Raw genomic sequence first — 18,923 nt, forward strand, 5'->3', positions numbered from 1 at the left:
TTGCGACACGCGATGTAATTGGATTGTATAATCGCACGACAAAATGACGTGTTACTTTTATGCTCTTAAAATGCGTGATACTGACGTCAAAAACTGCCTGTATCCGAGGGGGTATCCTTCAGGGCAACGAGTTATCCGGAGACATCCAGTTCTTCAATTATCTTGACTTTAGAGACATAACTCTGAACAAAAATAACACTCGTCGCGGGGGGCCTTTTTACATGAAACTGAAGAACATTCTTTGTGTAAGAAATAAAGCTAATTTAATTACATATAGTTAACTGTACTTGGTTAACTGGACTATATATAAATACGGTTAACTTGACTATTATAACTTAATCAAACCTTATAAAATGTCTCCCTATAAATTATTTTTTATTATAAATATATGTTCTCATTTTGCTTCCTCGTTTGCTGTCCATCATTTAAATTCTTTTATATGTTTTCATACTAAAATACTGATTTTTTAACAGAGTAATGTTTATTCTTTTCATTCAAATTTTCTATTCTCAAGAAATAATAAAATTATTCAAGAGTAATTGTTACGCAATAAATAAATAAAAATTAAGTCATTTTTATTATCTTATATATTGAGAATGGTTATATACAAAAATTTCATACATGACAGTAATGTAAATTAATTACTTGAGACGAAATTTTAGCAATCTTAGTCGAGATTAACAATTTGTGCTAATAGAATTCTTGTAATTAGTGGGAAAGCTTTAATAAACATTAAAATAAGAGAAAAAATAAACGTGACTGAAATTCATATAGTTATTTAACCTTTAGACTTCAAAATTGATAACATCAGAATAAAATATCAGATTCCGATTGCGATCTCGAGCACGTACTCTCGGGTAATTTACGCACAAAACAGATCTATACCATTTATCTGATCACGCCGACTAGAAATAGATTTGAGAATACATGGTTGATCTCCGCAACGTTCTATCGTTAGATACTTCATTCGACTATATCTCTATAATACCCTGTTTCCTGGCATTCTTATTGCACGCAAAATAACCGTGGTTAACTCGACACACAGCATACTTTATCTCGGCTCGCCCGAAGAAATTGATAATAGCGCCTTTTTTTAGCCTTCTCTTTCTTTCTGTCTGTACAGTTGCTCTCTTCGTTGCGCGCAGTAACCTAATTATAGAATGGAATTGTTATCTAACGACTACACGAGTAACGGCGCTTACGCATTTACGTAATCTTACACTTCGCGTCGTCCGATAACTTTTTTTTCTTACCACCCCGCAAATATTAGTACGCGAGCACGCAATAAAATCTAACGATCCTTCTCGCTTTCTCATTCTACTTCTGCGTCTCTCTATTTCCCTCTTCGTCAATCGCGTTATCGACCGCACGATGTTCGTGTATCGTTTTGCGTCAAACAGCATGACGAAGCTGATTGCATTTCTTGAAAAGTGCGCGACGATATCCAACAGAAATAGGGTGTTCGAGATTTCTGAGGGATAGAAATAAATGTAGAAATACAGAAATCGAGAAAAGAAACGAATTATCACTTTAATCAAGATAATTACTAATTTAATAAATTGCTAATAAGAATAGATAAAAAAGATAGATAATAAATAAATTTTTTTATATATATAAACTGTATGGATATAACATTCCAGAATAATCACTATTACCGTAAATTCTAGACAGAATGGTTATCATATATATTTAAAAAATATTGTACATATGATAAGCGCATGCGTTTGTATTGATTCGCATATAGGCTGAAATATTAATGAACGCGCGTGCTAAGAGATATAGTCCTTTAATGGATTATTAATAGCATATTTGCATGAAGCAAGTTAGTTATATTCTTACAAATATCAATAGAGATACCAACACGACTGAATTGTGATGTAATCAACATGAATTGATTAAACGACGTCTATTAATTGTTCGTTATCTTTGAGCAACTTGACAAAAGATACACGATTGAAATTTTTCATCATAAAATCTTCGCGTATTTCATACGATTAAATATTTGTGGTGTTAACAATTTACGCTTTCGGATAATAACATCCGATTCTAGGATTCTGATGTTTACACTAGGTGTTTAATAATAGACCGATTTGGCACTCGCGATTTACACGTTCGGATAATACAATAACATCCAATTCTAGGACTTCAGTGCTTCTATACTAAATATTTTCTAATAGACGGATGGGATAGCCTACCTGCAGCTAAAATGATTTGTAGTCGAGCGAAATTTAATTCGACGCCATACACTTTCTCAGTCTTTAAAACATTAACATAATATGTTAAACATTAACATAATATTTGGTAGAGCGTTATACATGACATACGTATCTTTCAAGACGAAAAAATGTTGTCAATGTAAAATTCATATAATATTAATCGATATGAAAAAGATTTATCTTCTGAAACGCACATCAGAACTTTCCTTTCTTCGAAACGCAAAATCTCTATTTTTCTATTATATAACTTCTAATAATACAAAGAATCGCGCTACGTAGAAACATTCCTACCGGACCAACTCAGAGTTAAAGTATTTGTATTGTCTAATGTACTTTGTCCCCAAGTTTCTTGTGTGAAGCGCATTGCTTCAATGCATTAACCGTTGCAATGCCGGTGCAAAACTGTTATTGTTCAATGTGAGCTGTTACAAGCCACAATATTTCATTCTATTAAAATCTTCCACGTGCTCTCATGTACGTGCTGTAAATTTTTATCTCAAAATTAAAAAAGCATTTTTCTAGCATTTTCTGAGACTCTCCGCAAATAATATAACAACTTTCGACACAACGTCATAAAACTTCTAATCCTAACGACATATATTTTCTCGAAAGCATGTGCACTAAATGCGCTTATCGGACAGTGTACCAGTATATCCACGCTCACCGACACAAATCTCTTTTAAATTGATTAGAGATTTTTTTTATCGCACTTATCGCGTTGCATACGATAACAAGCCCAGATTGACACACGAGGAATTAGTAATACACTTGTCGAACGAGTGCGAAGAAATTCCAAGAGTGATATTTCGTTGGCCGTTGACAGAATTCAAAAACATAGAGGCAGCGGAGACGGTCGCGATTACGAGGGCAATAAGTGACGTTATTTCGCGCAGATGTGCGAATTAGTGAATGCAAATGAGGCCGGACGGAAGAAGATAGAGATAGAAGGAGAGTCGAAGACAGGGACTCGCAGATGGGCGTCTCGTACTCGCAACGTGCCTCTTTTACCCACATGACGCGATGGAATGTTAATGAGTGTAAAATAAAAAGAAATATTGCCCTGTAAACTAAATTTTTGCCGAATTAACATTGTAATTCGGCAAAGCTCATATGTTGCAAGCAGCATTCTTACAATTGAGCAGAGATATATTGTTGCTGCAATTGACGAGTACGAGATTTGCATTATTTTCAATATTCAAATCCCGAGAGAGATTTTCGCTCGCGAAGAGATTCATCATTAAGATTAAAAATTTCCCGGCGTAGCTTCAGAAGTTTGTCTGCAGAAGATACCAGAGAAAGTTAGAAATATTTTCTTCTGGCAATGAAATGAGATAAATTATTACGTATCACCTTGTACAGATGAAAAATTAACAATGTTACACCGTAATGATGTAAAGTCGGTACTTTACATCATTTCGGTAAACAACGTAGTTTGCACAAGAAACCTTGAGACAAAGTGCACTAGACGTGTCACAAATTGCTTCTCAACTCTAAGTTGGTCTGGTAGAAGCTTGTCTATTGTTAGTCCTGATGGAGTTTGACGGTAAGTATCGAAAGTTCTTTAACGAAATAAATGCTAAACTAATCTATATGCACGCTAAATCATAATGCAGACAAAAGTTTTGAAACAATTTTTAAGTGAATAAATATACCGTATTTACTAAAGTCGATAAGACGCAGAGACAGACCTCAAATAATCCTTATTTTACCTTTTATTTTTACAAAATGTAACACCTGCCAAATGTTAGCTATCATTTATTGAACATCGTTATTTATTTTTTTATTACGTATATTTCTTTTTATATCACTGTGATAAAGATTATAGTGTATATCAACATTTTATGACATCTGAGATATACTCAGAATATTCCGAAGTTTTATTAGAGACAATTACACGCATATTCTCGATTATTTATGCTTGCTGGATTATCTAATATTTATTTACCCGTTAATTAAGATGTCAAATAAGATATTTAACGGAAATTTTTGTACGTAATAAAGCGGTAATAAGGTGGATCCTTTTAATTATTCAATCATCATTTTACTATCATTTCACTTAAATTCATAGTGTCAAATCATGTTCAGTTTCAGTCATTTTTAACCATTCCTTTAGGTCGCTGCTATTCCTACTCTAGATATATGTCGTTAATTTAACTAAAGCAATGTTAGTTTAACTAAACCAATGGAGTTAAAATAATACTGCTTTGTGTTAAAATAATAAATTTCGACACACATGGTAGTTAAAAATAACAAAATGTGTTATTTACCTCAAGATGTTGCTTTAAAATTAATTCTTTAATATTTAACAGTGTTGCATTAATACCACCGTATTATTATCACGGTTAATAAAGAGCATATCGTGTATCATAACAATAATATTATATTACGTTAGAACCTGAAATAGAATTAAAGTGCTATGTGTCACGCCTCATCGGCAGGATAAACAAAAAGACGACAGTTCAAAATAAACTGGCGCGTTTGTTTCAAAGCAATTTATCGCGGAACTTGAAAATAAAGCGTTCGGAATTTTAATAACCGTTTCGGAATTCGGAGACGGGACTCTGTAACTCTTTAACTACAGCTTTTTCACCATATATAATACTTGCACAACGATACCGAAACTCTGTCGTTAAGAAGTTACAGAATATCCCACTATACAAGTGACGTAATGTCAACCGAACAATGTATGACTCCGAGACAATCGGCTCAAGAGAGGGGCGCGGTGCGGAACTTCATTAACATGAAAATAACCGTGCGTTTAAACGTCGCGCATTTAAATCAAGATAATTCGAAAACGAGAAACGAGGCCTCGAACTCTCGAGCCTCGTCTCAAGACGACGCGACGTGTCCCGCGACACGTACGCTCCAAAAGGGTTCGTCTCAGAACTCGGAGCGGAATCGCGACGCGAGGTGAAGAGCGAACGAATGTATTAATTAAATCGCATGCAATGCGCCGTTCTTGTCGCATGCTTCGCGTAACGATCAATCGTTACAAAGTGCCGCTTGAAATTGCGCGGAATATATCCGCGGCGAAGCTACAAACACTTTGGGATACAATCTAGAGAAAAAAAAGGAGAGAAAAAAAGGAGATGTTTTGAATGAACGGCCTCAAGACGTCGCAGAAGCGTACTCCGGAGCGATTTGCATCGAAACTCGTCGGCGCGCGGCGCGGCGTGCCAAGAGAGACGGAGGCGCTCCGGAGTCCGGAGCGAGACCGGAGACGCGCCGGAACGCGGGGCGGGAGGAGGATCAGGAGGGACGAGCGCCGCATTGGCACAGAGGGAGAGTGAGCGCCGGAGGAAGGGGCAGGTGGGGAGAGGCGTCGCGACTCGCGCGTCAACGAGCGCGATGGGGTAAGGGTAAGGCGCCGTGCCACGAGAGAACGAGAGAGGGAGAGCCAGCCCCGGTCTAGGGACTGGGAAGAGAAGAGAAAGGGAGGGAAAAGAAGGGAAGGGGGACTAGGGGGAGCTTTTTCGGTTTTTAACGACATCCGAGCGCCGCCGCCGACGGCCGACGTCTCAGCGGTCTCAGTCCTCAGTGCCCGTCCGACTCGCGATTCGTATGTACGTTCGGTTCTCGTTTTATTTTTCTTCTCTCTCGCGCGTGCTTTTGCCGATTTAATCGAAGCTAAACGGTCTGAGAGGAGGCAGAGAAGTCGTTATTCAGGACTCAGAACGCCCTTCTCCCTCCGCCAGACAGTGGCGCTCGCAGTGGTCCTCAGGATCGGGACGTGGTGCGGTTCGTACGATTGCCCTTAAAGCCGATTGACCGAGGGTTGAACTAATAACTCCGGTGTGAATCGTATATTGTCACAGTGCCGAAATCGCGGTGAATATTCTGCGGAACTTCTGGCGAGACGTGTTTTTCACTCGAGTGAGAAAAGAACTCTATGTAAAACGATCCAATTGATAATATAGACGATAACTGATTCGAATTAACGACAATTGATAATCGTGCAAGAGATTCTATCCTCACGGTAGTGCTGATTGGCGATAAGGAAGACGCACGCACTCTCGAAGCGACCTGTCTGTCGACCTGGTGCACCTAATTCCTATCGGTAAGAGGGGACTACGCGCCACGTCGACTGAAGCGAGGAAGGAAATGCAAACCCACGCGCGCCGGCTCGCGATAAATCTCTCGCATATCGAGCTTTCCTGTCAAGGAAGTCCGATTAAAATTCGAGAGAAAGATATCAGATTTCATTTAAAAAATCTATTACATCGAGATGTAATTGAAATTTATCAAGAATGACTCAACGAATTCGCCATATGAATAGAGACTCGAGATCTGCTGGGATCTTAGAATGCGAAATTTCTTTATTTATTTATTTATTTCTATGTGATTTTAATTTCTTTCCTAGAAAACTATAAGAATAATATTGAGATAATGTAATTTATTTGTATTTATATTATCAAAATACAGTATTAAAATACAGAACTTAAAATCAAAACGCAAAATTTATAAATCAAGAATTTAATGAATATCTCTTAGACATTCTTGTTGGTAAGGGTAATATTTAACGTTCTTAAAAATTGTTTTCATTTAAAACTTTTTGCAACATATCTTAAGTAGAGGATCTCGAAATTAATTTGCGTTTAAGTACTTTAATTTACCGCTGAGAAAATCCCAGAAAATAAAAAAAATATTGGAGAAAGAAATTATATGCATTTGAAGATCAAGAAAAAGCATTAATTCGAATTTGCTTATGATAAAATCAATATATATTTTTCGTAGACACCCTGTATGCAGGCACACGCTGTTCGCCAAGTGTCCAATGCTCCTATAAGTAAACCCAGTCCTGACATACAACGTTCCTCCACATGCGTAGTCCTTTTCTTCTTTTTCGTTCTTCCTCTCTCTTTTGCGCCGCTTTGGCGAGAAACGGGTCTCGAAACACGAATGAACAGGTTAAAATACGGACATGTGGACGGACGTGTATTTTAATGCATTTTAAACCACCACGTTTTCACTACCGTGACGGAATGCGCGTGCGAGAGAAAGAGAGAGGGGGGAAAGACAAAAAGAGTAATCAATATTTAATATCTTTTTAAAAAATAAATTCAAATAAATACAATAATTATTTTTTCTAAATATCCGAAGCAATCTCTATACATGACTAAAGAGAATCGCTTACGTAGCAAGCGATTGAATTACTTTTAAATAACACACTCAATGTGTAACACTAAATCAGCAGAAATTCTATTTTATTCTTCACTGTCGACACTTCTGCAACGCTAAAATTTAATGGTATAATATTTTTCTTTTCTTGCTGCTATTTTTATGTACTCCGGAAAGAGCACGCGAAAATAATAATTTGGAAACAATTTTAATAATTATGTGCTTCAGTGAAACTTCACGATTTCTTTGAAAATAATTTATAATTATATTTATAGATATATTGATTTTAAAAAATGCTCCAGACATTCCTCGACGATGATTCGTCAAGAAATCCGTAACTGGAAACTCGTAAGCGAGCTATTTTTGTAACATTCCATATCCACTTCTTTCTTATCGCAGCGCATAAATGCAGAGACGATTAACCCATGCAGTTATCGCGTTTCATACACTGACACTGTAGTTTCTAATTCGGAACCGTAACGCAATTTCAACGATAACATTGCGTATGCGAGAGTTACGTTTCCTCTCCGGGCCCGAAATGACCGGAATAGCTTGAGGATAATTTTGGAACACCACCATCGTGGATTCCTGATCCTTATTACTAGCCCACGCGCGGTCTAGAGGGAACCAGGGAACGCGCTTTGATCCCAAAATCCACAGCCTATTCTGCATGCGCAATAAACGTTTGTCGCAATATATAACCGTGAAATTAATCAATCAAAATGATTCATCAAAATAGCTATCCAGCATGCGGTCTCGGGAGAAACACTGTACTATAAACTAGGAAAAACTAATTTCAATTTATTAACATCGTGCGCGATGTCATCGCACTTGCTATCGCACTTAATATATCTATATATTCTATATAAAGAATATAGATAATATTCTAGAAAATAATATTCTATATAAAGAATCTATACCCCCCGCTTTCTCTTTTACGTTATCTTTTAATATTATCTCTCAATCCCCGAAAGAATAACATACCATTACATTGTCATTATCTGTTTATACACCTGATAGGGAGCACCTTTCTGTTCGTATATCTGACGAAAAAGCATGATGGGGGAACGTGATGGGCATGTTTCTTTTCGACTCCAATGTATTTTTCATTCTGATGTATAACTTAAACTTAAAAAATAACTACCTTAAAAATAAGCGATATGAGATAACTGTCTGAAGTCGGTTTCCATAATCTTGCCAACCCTCGAGATTTATGGCCTCCGAAGTCTTTTCAATTCTCCGTTACCTCATCGATCCTCGGAAATGTCCAGCATCCTCCGAGGACGAGCCTTGCCAGGCCTTGCCGGGGCTTTCAGACACACCCTGTATGTCGTATCGATCGCTCGCTCACTCGCTCGCTCGCTTCCTCCGCTTCTTCCTATCGCACGTGGGTTACAATCGACAGAGGTGGTCAACCTTCGCGAGTTTGCCGGTCGTCGCTTTTTCCGCGGATTCCTTGGCGCGCTTTCAAGCCGCGCGTGTTTAACGTTAAATGGGGACGCCGCGTCTGATTTTTTGCGCTCCACGCTGGCATTGGGCGCAACTTTCATGTTACACGCGCGAAATTACGGGATTGGGCGTATGCGAGACGCGAAATCGTGTAAATCCATTCTGCGACTTAAATAAAGCGCGAGCTTGTAATTTATATTTACGTAATAGTCTATAGTGCCTATACGAAGTGTTTATAAGAAATTATCAGAACCGGTTATACTCCGTTCCTCTCTTTTAACTCTACACGTTATATATAAATATAATTTATTGAGGATTATTATTGACAGATAAAAGTGAAAAATGGTTCGCCTTCCATTATCGGTCTAATTTCCATAAGCAAAGACAGAAGTCTATTTTAGAACGAGGATGATTTTCTATGTCTTCCAAAGAAAATGATTCAATGATTTGAGAAACAACTTCGTGTCAAATTTGTTCGAAAATATTGCAGCAATATATTTATCTATCTTTATCTCGATATTATTTCCTTCCTTTTTGCGTTTTATTTTCGAATGTACTATTACTGTCAACAGTTTTATCCTACTTATCTCTTAATTAGTTCGATAAGAGAGATTCGATAAAAATATATCATAATATCCAGCTAGACTCTAACAAAGAGTAAAAAAAAAACGAAGAGTGAAGGTTAGAGAAAAATAGAACACACCATTCTTTACTAACAATCAGGTTTCAATAAATGAAATCGAAGTTCTTGGATGGACAATTCAAGCACGAGTAATATAGTTCCGGTATACTTATTGATGATCAAAGTCCAGTTACACGATCGCATCTCGATCAATATTGTGAAAAAAGGAAAAGAACTCGAAAAGGACGCAAACAAAGAATGAGAAATATTATATCGAACAATTGGCCACCCCTGTTACACGCTCGGTACATCGGTCGGCCACGTGAACGCGATACCCATCTCTTCGACGTATTTTCTTCGTTTTGTTTACACACCGATCATCATTGCGATTCGTTGCCGCTACGGCGACAACGATGACGGCGATGCGCGACGTCTGTTACGCTTAAATGACTGGAAATACACACTGGCTTTACGTAATGCTGACAATGCGATATCCTGCGAATCGCTCTGATACCTCGGAATTCCCCCGTCGTTCCGCCCCATCGTTCCCGCGATCTCTACCCCTAAATGCGCAGCTATAAACGCGTGGCGTTTATCTTCCAAGGAACCAACGGATTAAAATAATCGTCAAGTTACGAATCTGCGAGTTGGAAGGGACGAGATATGTATTACGATTTTGTTTCCCATTTAAAACGTTAAATTCAATTGCGCAAAACTATTTTAATTTTTTACATCTAATTAAAGCGTACATCACGTGCGTATATGTTAATCGCATAGCGCGCACTCATTACGATGACTAGAATAATATACACGTGATTCAAAATTGTTTAAAAGAAAAGTGTACAGAACAATACAGTAATAGCTTGTGAATGAATTATTTATATCGCAACAATTGTACCAATTAGCTCGCAATGAACGAATATAGATAACGAATATGTAGAACGTATCTATTAGTTTTTTCTTCCGGATAAATTATTGTTGCATACTCGTTATATGCTGTCTTCAAATCAAGAAAACAATTGACATTTATTTAACTTGTTTACATGTGAGAGAAAAAAAAGAGCGAGTTTAAGCAATTAAGAGTTATTATCGATCAGAATGACGTATAGAATTTTTCTTTTCTCGCTTTTCAGATTAAGATTATGAGTTCCGAGCCGTGGACCTTGCCTCCGAAGCAAGGTCTATATGACCCTACCCTCGAACGAGAGGCTTGCGGCGTTGGTTTTATCGTCGCCATTGACGGGAAGAGGTCGCACAAGGTGAGTCAATTTTGAGCTTCGTCAGTCTTTTACACGTAAAGTTCAAAGAACGACCCACATCTCTTGAGTGTCGCGCGTTTGATCTTTGTAATCTATTATAGATGTACGTCCGTATTTTTTGCCTTGTGTCACGCACATAGCATAGAGCGAATAAAAAGGTGTAATAAAGATAAGATAAACAGCTAAATGCGGAAAATAGTACATAGCATACTAATGAGTTCTTATAGACAAATATATCGAGGAAAAAATTCAAAATTGTGGATAATAAAAAGTATCGAATAATTACGTTGGTATTTTAAAGTTGCAAAAGCTTATATAAAGGGTTATATAATATTGAATTAAGATCCCAAAATTGCGCATAATTTTAAAGATAAACGCCGCTTGAAACTTATGCAGAAAAACGATAAGACAGATAAAACAGGAATATAAATTAATGAAATGTATATCTGAGAGAAAGAAACAAGAGTTCTCTCCATCTTAGAGATAAACAACTCATTGATAAATGCATGAATTACGATTTTGCGATCTTTTAAGAAGATTGGATCGGTTTTCTTATATCGTTTTATTTGCGAATTTCAGATCATTCGAGATGCTCAGACTTTGTCGGCGCGAATGAATCATAGGGGGGCATGTGCCTGTGATAATGACACTGGTGACGGTGCCGGTGTGCTTTGCGCAATACCGCACGATTACTATGCCAATGAAATTCGGTAAGAAAGTCAGTCTGTCCCAGCGACATGCTAAATCTTATTTCGACGAGATCCGTGCTTAGTTTCTGAAGCTTTTACAATTTCTGATGTATATCCAATCCATGATATCCAATTTTCGCCCAAGCCAAGTGCCTGTGTCACATTTACGCTGTTGTCCGACTGAACTAAAAATTTAATTTCAGTTCATTTTTTGAATTAAATTTTTAAGTAAATTTAAATCAAAAATACAAATCGCAATACCATTATGAAAATCAGAAGATCACGTCTTGTACCTTGATTACTGTTGTATTAGTTTCGATTTTGATAGCCTCGCATTTTTTATTCAAAATTTTGATATTGATTATTTAAGGTTGAGAGAACATTTTATAAATAACTGACTGCAATCAGAAGGACTATTACACGTAGTTTCTGTGATTCATAAACTTTTGGCAGGTATTTCGTTCCTCGATTACATATATTAAAGGTTCTTCCAAATTCTCAGAGAAATTCCCTCAGATTCACAGAATTTATTCCTGAACTTTTAGATGTCACACATCCATCACTTCTTACAATTGTCTATACATATATCTGTGACTATTTTGTGGATTTTTAATTTCACAAATCCTTGGCACAGTTCTATAAATCTTTTGCGTCACAGATCTTTGTTTTGTCCACAAATCTCTGAGTCTACAACTCGACCGATCCTTAGTTTCTCTAATCCTTGTACTGGTTTCGACAAATCGTAGAAACTGCATATTGTTAATTCTACAGAATTTTGACGGTTCAAACATGAATTCGTTAGGCTGACCAAATTATTTTTCGTGTTATAGCGAACAACAAAATATCGAACTGCCCGAGTTCGGACGATATGCGACCGGTATCTTATTCCTTGACAAGAACACCCACAAGGTGGCAGAAGCCGCATTTGAGAAGCTTGCTAAGGAGTGCAATTTAAGAGTAGGATATATCATTATTGTTATCTGTTTAAATGCTTAAATTAACGCATTATTTTACATGCGTTATTTTAAATGCGTTGAGTACGATATCGGGCATATTCTCGAGGTCGCGTGATCCGTAGGTGCTGTGTTGGCGTAACGTTCCCACCGATGGCACCCAAATTGGCCGAGTGGCGAAGAAGTGCGAACCGTACATGCGTCAAGTGTTCGTTACCGGCGATCAAGATGCAGAAACGCTTAAACGACAGGTAATTTGCTCAATCCCTAAGGTCGAGTTGTGTCTGAAGTCAATTAGCTCTGGTCAGCGTTCAGTCATATATCTCTCTAAATTCTAGCTTTATATATTCATAACTAACAATAAGATCGAAAAATAATTTCAATTAACCAGATTTGTTTAATTGTTTAATCAGCATTAACTAATATTTATATTTCCGGCATTCTTTTACTATTTATTAATCGCTAAAATGTACGTTCGTTGACAATTAATATTTCCATATTTTCCATACGTTGTCTTTGGAGACTATTTTGGAAGACTCCCCCATTAATTATTATTAATGAATCGAAAGTTACGCGCGCCGTATCGTGCTCCGAGTTAAACGACTTGGCATTAAACGACTTTGCCAATTTATAAAATTAGAACTCGGATTCGTCGCAGATAGCCGCGATTTTCAAGGTTGAAACGCACACCGACCTTTTGTTTGATCGATTAATTACACGTTTCATCTTTCGTCTTTAGTCTTACATTTCGATCATGTTCTGTTCGTCAGATTTTCGTGCTGAGGAAGAGATCGTCGCATACAATCCCGCGACCAGAATTGCGGTACTACATTTGCTCGTTGTCGTTGAAGACGGTCGTCTACAAAGGTCAGCTCACCGCTGACCAGTTATGGCTGTATTTCACGGACTTGAAGGTGAGTCCGTGAGTTATTTCTGTGCTGTTTTTTTTTCCTCAAAAAAAGTATCGCTCTTGTCTGGAAGTCTTTACGTAAAATGCATTATGTATGCCGTCGTAGAAACAGTAATGTCTCGAGTAATGTAATATCGCATACATTTTTTTTTCTTTCATATCAGTCTCCGAAATTCGAGACCTATCTGGCACTGGTACACACACGGTTCTCTACAAATACTTTTCCGAGTTGGGAAAGAGCGCATCCTTTACGGTAAGATACTACATAAAATCCCATAAAAATCGCGGGTAAAATGACATATTATAATTGGTCATTTCCAAAAGCTAATTAATCACTTTTAATAATGAGTTGGAAATGAGGAAATATTTGTATTTATTCAATTCCGTTATTTTTCGTTATTTTCCGTTATTATTCTTCGGTCGCTTAGTCATATTGTTCAATTATCTTGCTTGAAAGGTATATGAAATTGCTTTAATGACCTTTTTTAATAAAAAAAATTAAATAGACTTTAAAAGTACAAATGGAACTATTCAAATTTGTTCGAGCTTTTTCACGACTGTTACTATACTATATTTACGCGAGCGTTACTTCTGTATTAACTTAACGATAATTCCTCCGCGTAAATGGGGTTGTGTAGTAACTTATGATAATTCACTCTGCGTAAACGTAGTATAAGTGATAAAGATTCTATTTTAGCTCTTATTAAACAAGGTCAGCGTAATAATTATCGACTACTTATTTTGTTATAGAACTTTTTTCCTTGTTCAATTTTTCTGCGTATTTTCTTTAATTTCTTTTCAGCATATCAAAAATTCGTGATATTTTGTTTTGTAGACAACGCACTATAAAACTCAATGCTGCTCTCACAGGTTTAGAGTAGTATTTGCGGTAGTCCTTCATTACAGCGATAAATAAAATGTTATCATAATCATAGTTTCCACACAGGACGTTTCAAAACCGCAAATAGTGAGCATCGATATAACGCGCAATGTTTGTTCATAGCTTGCTTGCTCATAACGGCGAAATTAATACCCTGCGTGGCAATGTGAACTTCATGAAGGCGCGAGAGGGTGTGATGAGCAGCCATATATACGGCGATCAGCTGAAACAGTTATATCCAGTCGTAGAACCGAATCTCTCTGACTCTGGATCGGCGGACTGTGTACTCGAGTTCTTGGTGATGGCAGGTCAACGCTCCTTGCCTGAGGTGAATTTACGTTGTGAAATTTACCATAAACGTTTAACATTGAAATATAAAGTGTTGCTATAAATCCTCGATTTTATAGAAAACTGATTTCACAATTTTATGAATCATTATATTCTCGAAAATATTTTTCACAGATAGTTTTACAGATTTAAATAGATTCTCGAAATTCTCCTTGATATTATAAAACTTCGTAATAATCTTTAATCCTTATTCCGTAAATCCTTAGTTTTAAAGGGCATTTTTTCTACTTTTCCTGTCTAGGAATATTCCAACAAAAAAATCCTTGCCTCTGTGTTTGAAACATCATTGTCCTTTTGATACTAAGAATTTACATGACTAAACTGCACTCTTCATTCCATCAATTATCCGGAGTCCCACATACTACGATCGCGCATTACGATTCCTTTAGTTTCTCGATTTCAAGAATGTCGATCCTCGAACAAACAGTAATGTAACACTTGAAATCATTACTGAATCTAGGCTGTCCTGACGATGGTACCAGAGGCTTGGCAGAACGACTTGACGATGGCCACTGAAAAGCGGGAATTCTACCACTGGGCGGCCTGCGCTATGGAACCCTGGGACGGCCCGGCTCTTCTGACCTTCACCGACGGCCGCTACGTCGGCGCTATCTTGGACAGGTAGAAATTTTCTATCTCTCGTTACGTCTTGTTTATCACACGTTTTTACGTAGGCTCCACTTCCCCTCTCGTTCGTGCTATCTGGTAACCCTTGCCACATTTTGTGTCCATAGATCCATGAGTCTGCGACTCCGCGGATCGAAAATGATTCGCGGTTGTGCTGGTTCTTGGATCTTTGACTCCATTGACTTTCAACACTTTGAATCCAGTCGCGCTGACGTTGCACATGCCGCATTTTATATTTCAAAATGTTTCGATGTTAAACATATAAACATCCAATATGAATTCCTTCTTAATATATTATTGTTTCTCTTAAGAATAGCGAAGAGAAATTATTACCAAACATTGTTGACATTAACGACGGGAGTTATATTCGTTGGCTTACATATTAGTTAAAAAAATTCTGAAATTTATAATATAAATTTATTGGGAGATGTCAGATTGTCAAAATGAAATTAATGCGGCGATAAATTAAACTCTTAACTGTCAACGTGTTCAAAAAATGCGAAAGATAAATGTGTATTAATTTGCTATTGCATAAGATTCCCGAAAACCATTGAAAGAATTCACATAAATTCGCTGGAAACTGCACAGGTAAGCAAGTGAATTCTTTTGCATTGAAATAATTCCGTGCAATAGCAAATTAATATCGCAAAGAATCGTCAATGTCACAAGTATCATAAATATTTCTCAAACATGTAATAGAGAAATATCTCTGAAATATCTAATTTGCAATCAACAAAGAAATAATAAAACGTTTCACAAAATTAAATTTGCGTTGACAGTTTAAATTTAATTAAATTAAAAAGGTCACGCGATTTAATTAACTCTTTGCAGCATTCCTGCAATATTACAGCAGGTACTTTTTTGCTTTTTAATTTTCTATCGCAATTTAATTTTATTTAGTAATTTTATTAATGTAAATTGCTACAAAAGTACTTTCTCGTTATTGGTAAGCTGTTCAAAGCACAGCTCAAAAATAAATGTAGTGAGAGGTAGAGTTGCAAAGAATTGAATTGGAGTCGAATTCAAAGTGTTGAAAGCATTCTATTGAAAGAGAAACGAGCCGAACGAAAGGATTCTGCGGTGTCGTTTGTTATGGGAGCCGCGAAGAAAGAATGCTAGGCTACGTGGGCGTATTGCCTACGCTTTGCAAGACGCATTCAGCAGGATTAACGGTGCTCACGAAATATATGAGAACGGTGCACACGTGTAGAGATATTCTCGGGTACAGGTAAACATGGATTTCTAAGGCAAAGGGAAGTCGCGCAATCGAACGAAGGGTAGAAAAACACCCTTGAATCCAATTTTATTATACTATAGAGATTATGCGGAATAAAACGTACGATAAAAATATTCTTCGGGGAAAATAGCAATTTCTTTATAAGAATATTTTTACTAAAAATTGCTTTAGGAAAGTTATTAAAGCTTCCGTTTAATCGAGACACGATTTTATTTTTACACGATAGCAGAAAGCTTACAGTAACAAGCAGCAATCGTGATAAATAATATAAAATGCCCATTCATTAACTGTCCTAGGATTCTAGAAATGAAATAATATTACAGATAGAAATTTCCTGAAAAATTTAAAATTGATATATTTATTTATCAAAAATTAGAAATTCATCGTTTTTTGAAATCTTTTAGTTTTCCTATTATACTTAGTAATTAAGCAAATCTCTGTTTTAATAATAAAACTTTGTTTTTTATGCTCTTTTTATTTTACTTTTGTTTACTAGGCTCTTATTGTTTTTAATTATAAATGATATTGGATTTATATTTATTATAGTATCCATTTATTTTCGATTACTTATATCTCAAAGTTTATCAACATTTTAATAATGAAATAATCGCCTTAATTTGTCCTCTAATATCCACAGTAAATCTGTAGCATGAAATTACTATAAAATACGAACAATAATTATTCAGAAAGTGAATGTACAAAAGCTTATAAAAACAAGTAAAAAGAAAACCAGAAAAATAATACGTCAGAAGAATTTCGCGCGACTTCCCTTTGCCCTGCCTTGTTCTTGTACAGCCAAAGCGAGAATCGATATTTACGATTTACTAAGTGTCCATCGTTGTCCCGACGTGCTGCTAACGCAGGTAAATAGGGCCTAGGCCAAGAGACTGAGAGAGCGAGAGAAAGAAAAATGATATAGAGAGCGAAAGAGAGAGAGTATAACGCGAGTAAGCCAGCAGGAAGGCAGGCAAGCGAACGAACGAACAGCAATGTAGTTCACTCAGCTGATACCTAGCGCGAGACACAGAGGTGGTGTGAAATACAAAAGACCTTTTTGAATTTTTGTTTGGCAGAAACGGCCTGCGCCCGTCGCGCTTCTACGTCACTAAGGATAACATGATGGTGATGGCGTCCGAAGTGGGCGTCTATGATACTCCGCCCAGCAATGTAGTCCTGAAGGTAAACGAAGGAAATATGCGCATCCCAAGCACCAGCCGATTCCACGGGAGTGTCTCTCACTCTGTCTGAGGCAGAGACAGCTAGCTCGCAGCGATTTATGATTTACGCGACGAATCAACCCTCGTATGCTCAATCTTTTCCCCCCAGCCCCCTTTTCTCTCATTTCCGCGCCTATTCTCTACATTTCTCCCCCGATATACAGCAATTTCAGCTAGTCCGGAAGAGCGACCAAGGGGGCCCTTGCGTCCTATCCGGAGAAGTTGGACCCTTTTCCCTCTGGCCAAGGATCTCTCTACCGGAAACGACGAAAGAGCCTGCTCGCATTACAATTGTACAAAAGCAATGCTTGCGCATTTAGCTCGCGCGATAAGCCGACTTGGATTTTTTTAACGTCACTTGAAAGTTTCGCCGTTTCCGAGAGCGGCTTTCGTCGAGATTGTTCAACGGGCGATAACATTGATCGCTTAGAGTGAGCCTTTACTTGGCTACGTTTTTCGAAAATACTCTCTGACAGAGCGACTCTTGTGTATCAGCGAAACTCTCAAACGCCATATCTAGCTTCGAAAACGCGTCTTCTCGCCATCATTCTCGACGGTTCGCATTTGTCTCGTGGTGTGTCGACTGAGTATTATTGTGTCACAAAACAACCCGCTTTGTTGACCTCTCGCTGATTTCTCATTAGAGGAGGAGGAAGAGGAGGTGGCGATACGGCAGAACTCTCTTTATTGGAAGAAAGTCGAGATTTCCTTGACGATAAAATTCTAAGGACAGAACTGGGAGAAAATCATAGCTTGTTGATTCCGCGGGATAATGGTTTTTGCAGATTTACGGCTTGATAATTGCATGCTTACGCAAATTTTGAGTTCCAGAGGTCTTTGGTTATACAAATCGTTGATCATATACGTCCTTGGTTACGTATGTTGCGTCCTCGGCCAGGTCTTAAATCTATGGGCGTCTTCGTTCTGGGATGCAAGCACCATCATGCGATTTGTTTACTACACAAATCACTTTTTTTATCACCATATTTCATCTATGTCTAACAAATACATTACTCATTACACTTTGGCATCTCTGTCGGAAGCAACAAGCGTATTGTCTCCATCGAGTCCTAACGAGTATAATATTTCGTCCCAAATGATCAATCGAGTGCATCGAGACAGAGTGCTCGTGTATAAATAGACAATAAACAGAGTTCTACCATGCGGACGAGAATAAAGCAATTTACATTTTAAACGCTCGTCGGATAATTTTGTGCGAATTCTATAGATCTCAGATATTACGAAACAATGTAATGTACTGGCACTCTGCTTTTACACTGGCCGATGATCACCAATGCCAGCCATTGAGCCGATCATCACTGACTTCATCCAGGATACGGTAATCCTCAAATGTATATTTTTTGCACACATTTTTCTTTCGTTCCTCTAATAAGGCTG

The 18,923-nt window shown here is 37.4% G+C and overlaps 2 protein-coding genes across 6 annotated transcripts in view; one reads left to right on the forward strand and one right to left on the reverse strand.

The window, feature by feature from the left end:
• The window catches only part of Rdgb (retinal degeneration B), a 73,929-nt gene that overhangs the window by 40,398 nt on the left and 14,608 nt on the right, over window positions 1–18,923 (reverse strand). The window lies entirely within an intron of this gene.
• Window positions 1–18,923, forward strand: part of LOC139809305 (uncharacterized) — a 35,020-nt gene that overhangs the window by 3,497 nt on the left and 12,600 nt on the right. For 2 of the 5 annotated variants that reach the window (XM_071772097.1, XM_071772096.1), the window contains exons 2-10: window positions 10,539–10,664; window positions 11,244–11,374; window positions 12,184–12,310; window positions 12,432–12,557; window positions 13,077–13,220; window positions 13,381–13,469; window positions 14,220–14,424; window positions 14,905–15,065; window positions 17,382–17,487. In XM_071772097.1, coding sequence (XP_071628198.1) covers window positions 10,548–10,664; window positions 11,244–11,374; window positions 12,184–12,310; window positions 12,432–12,557; window positions 13,077–13,220; window positions 13,381–13,469; window positions 14,220–14,424; window positions 14,905–15,065; window positions 17,382–17,487 — 1,206 coding nt within the window. In that variant the 5' untranslated portion in view covers window positions 10,539–10,547. Of the gene's footprint in view, window positions 1–5,741; window positions 6,274–10,538; window positions 10,665–11,243; window positions 11,375–12,183; window positions 12,311–12,431; window positions 12,558–13,076; window positions 13,221–13,380; window positions 13,470–14,219; window positions 14,425–14,904; window positions 15,066–17,381; window positions 17,488–17,561; window positions 18,865–18,923 lie in introns of those variants that run through there. The other 3 variants (XM_071772095.1, XM_071772099.1, XM_071772098.1) reach the window with 3 other exon arrangements.

This window comes from Temnothorax longispinosus, chromosome 3, assembly GCF_030848805.1.
Source record: "Temnothorax longispinosus isolate EJ_2023e chromosome 3, Tlon_JGU_v1, whole genome shotgun sequence".
In the NCBI taxonomy this organism is placed as follows: Eukaryota; Metazoa; Arthropoda; class Insecta; order Hymenoptera; family Formicidae; genus Temnothorax; species Temnothorax longispinosus.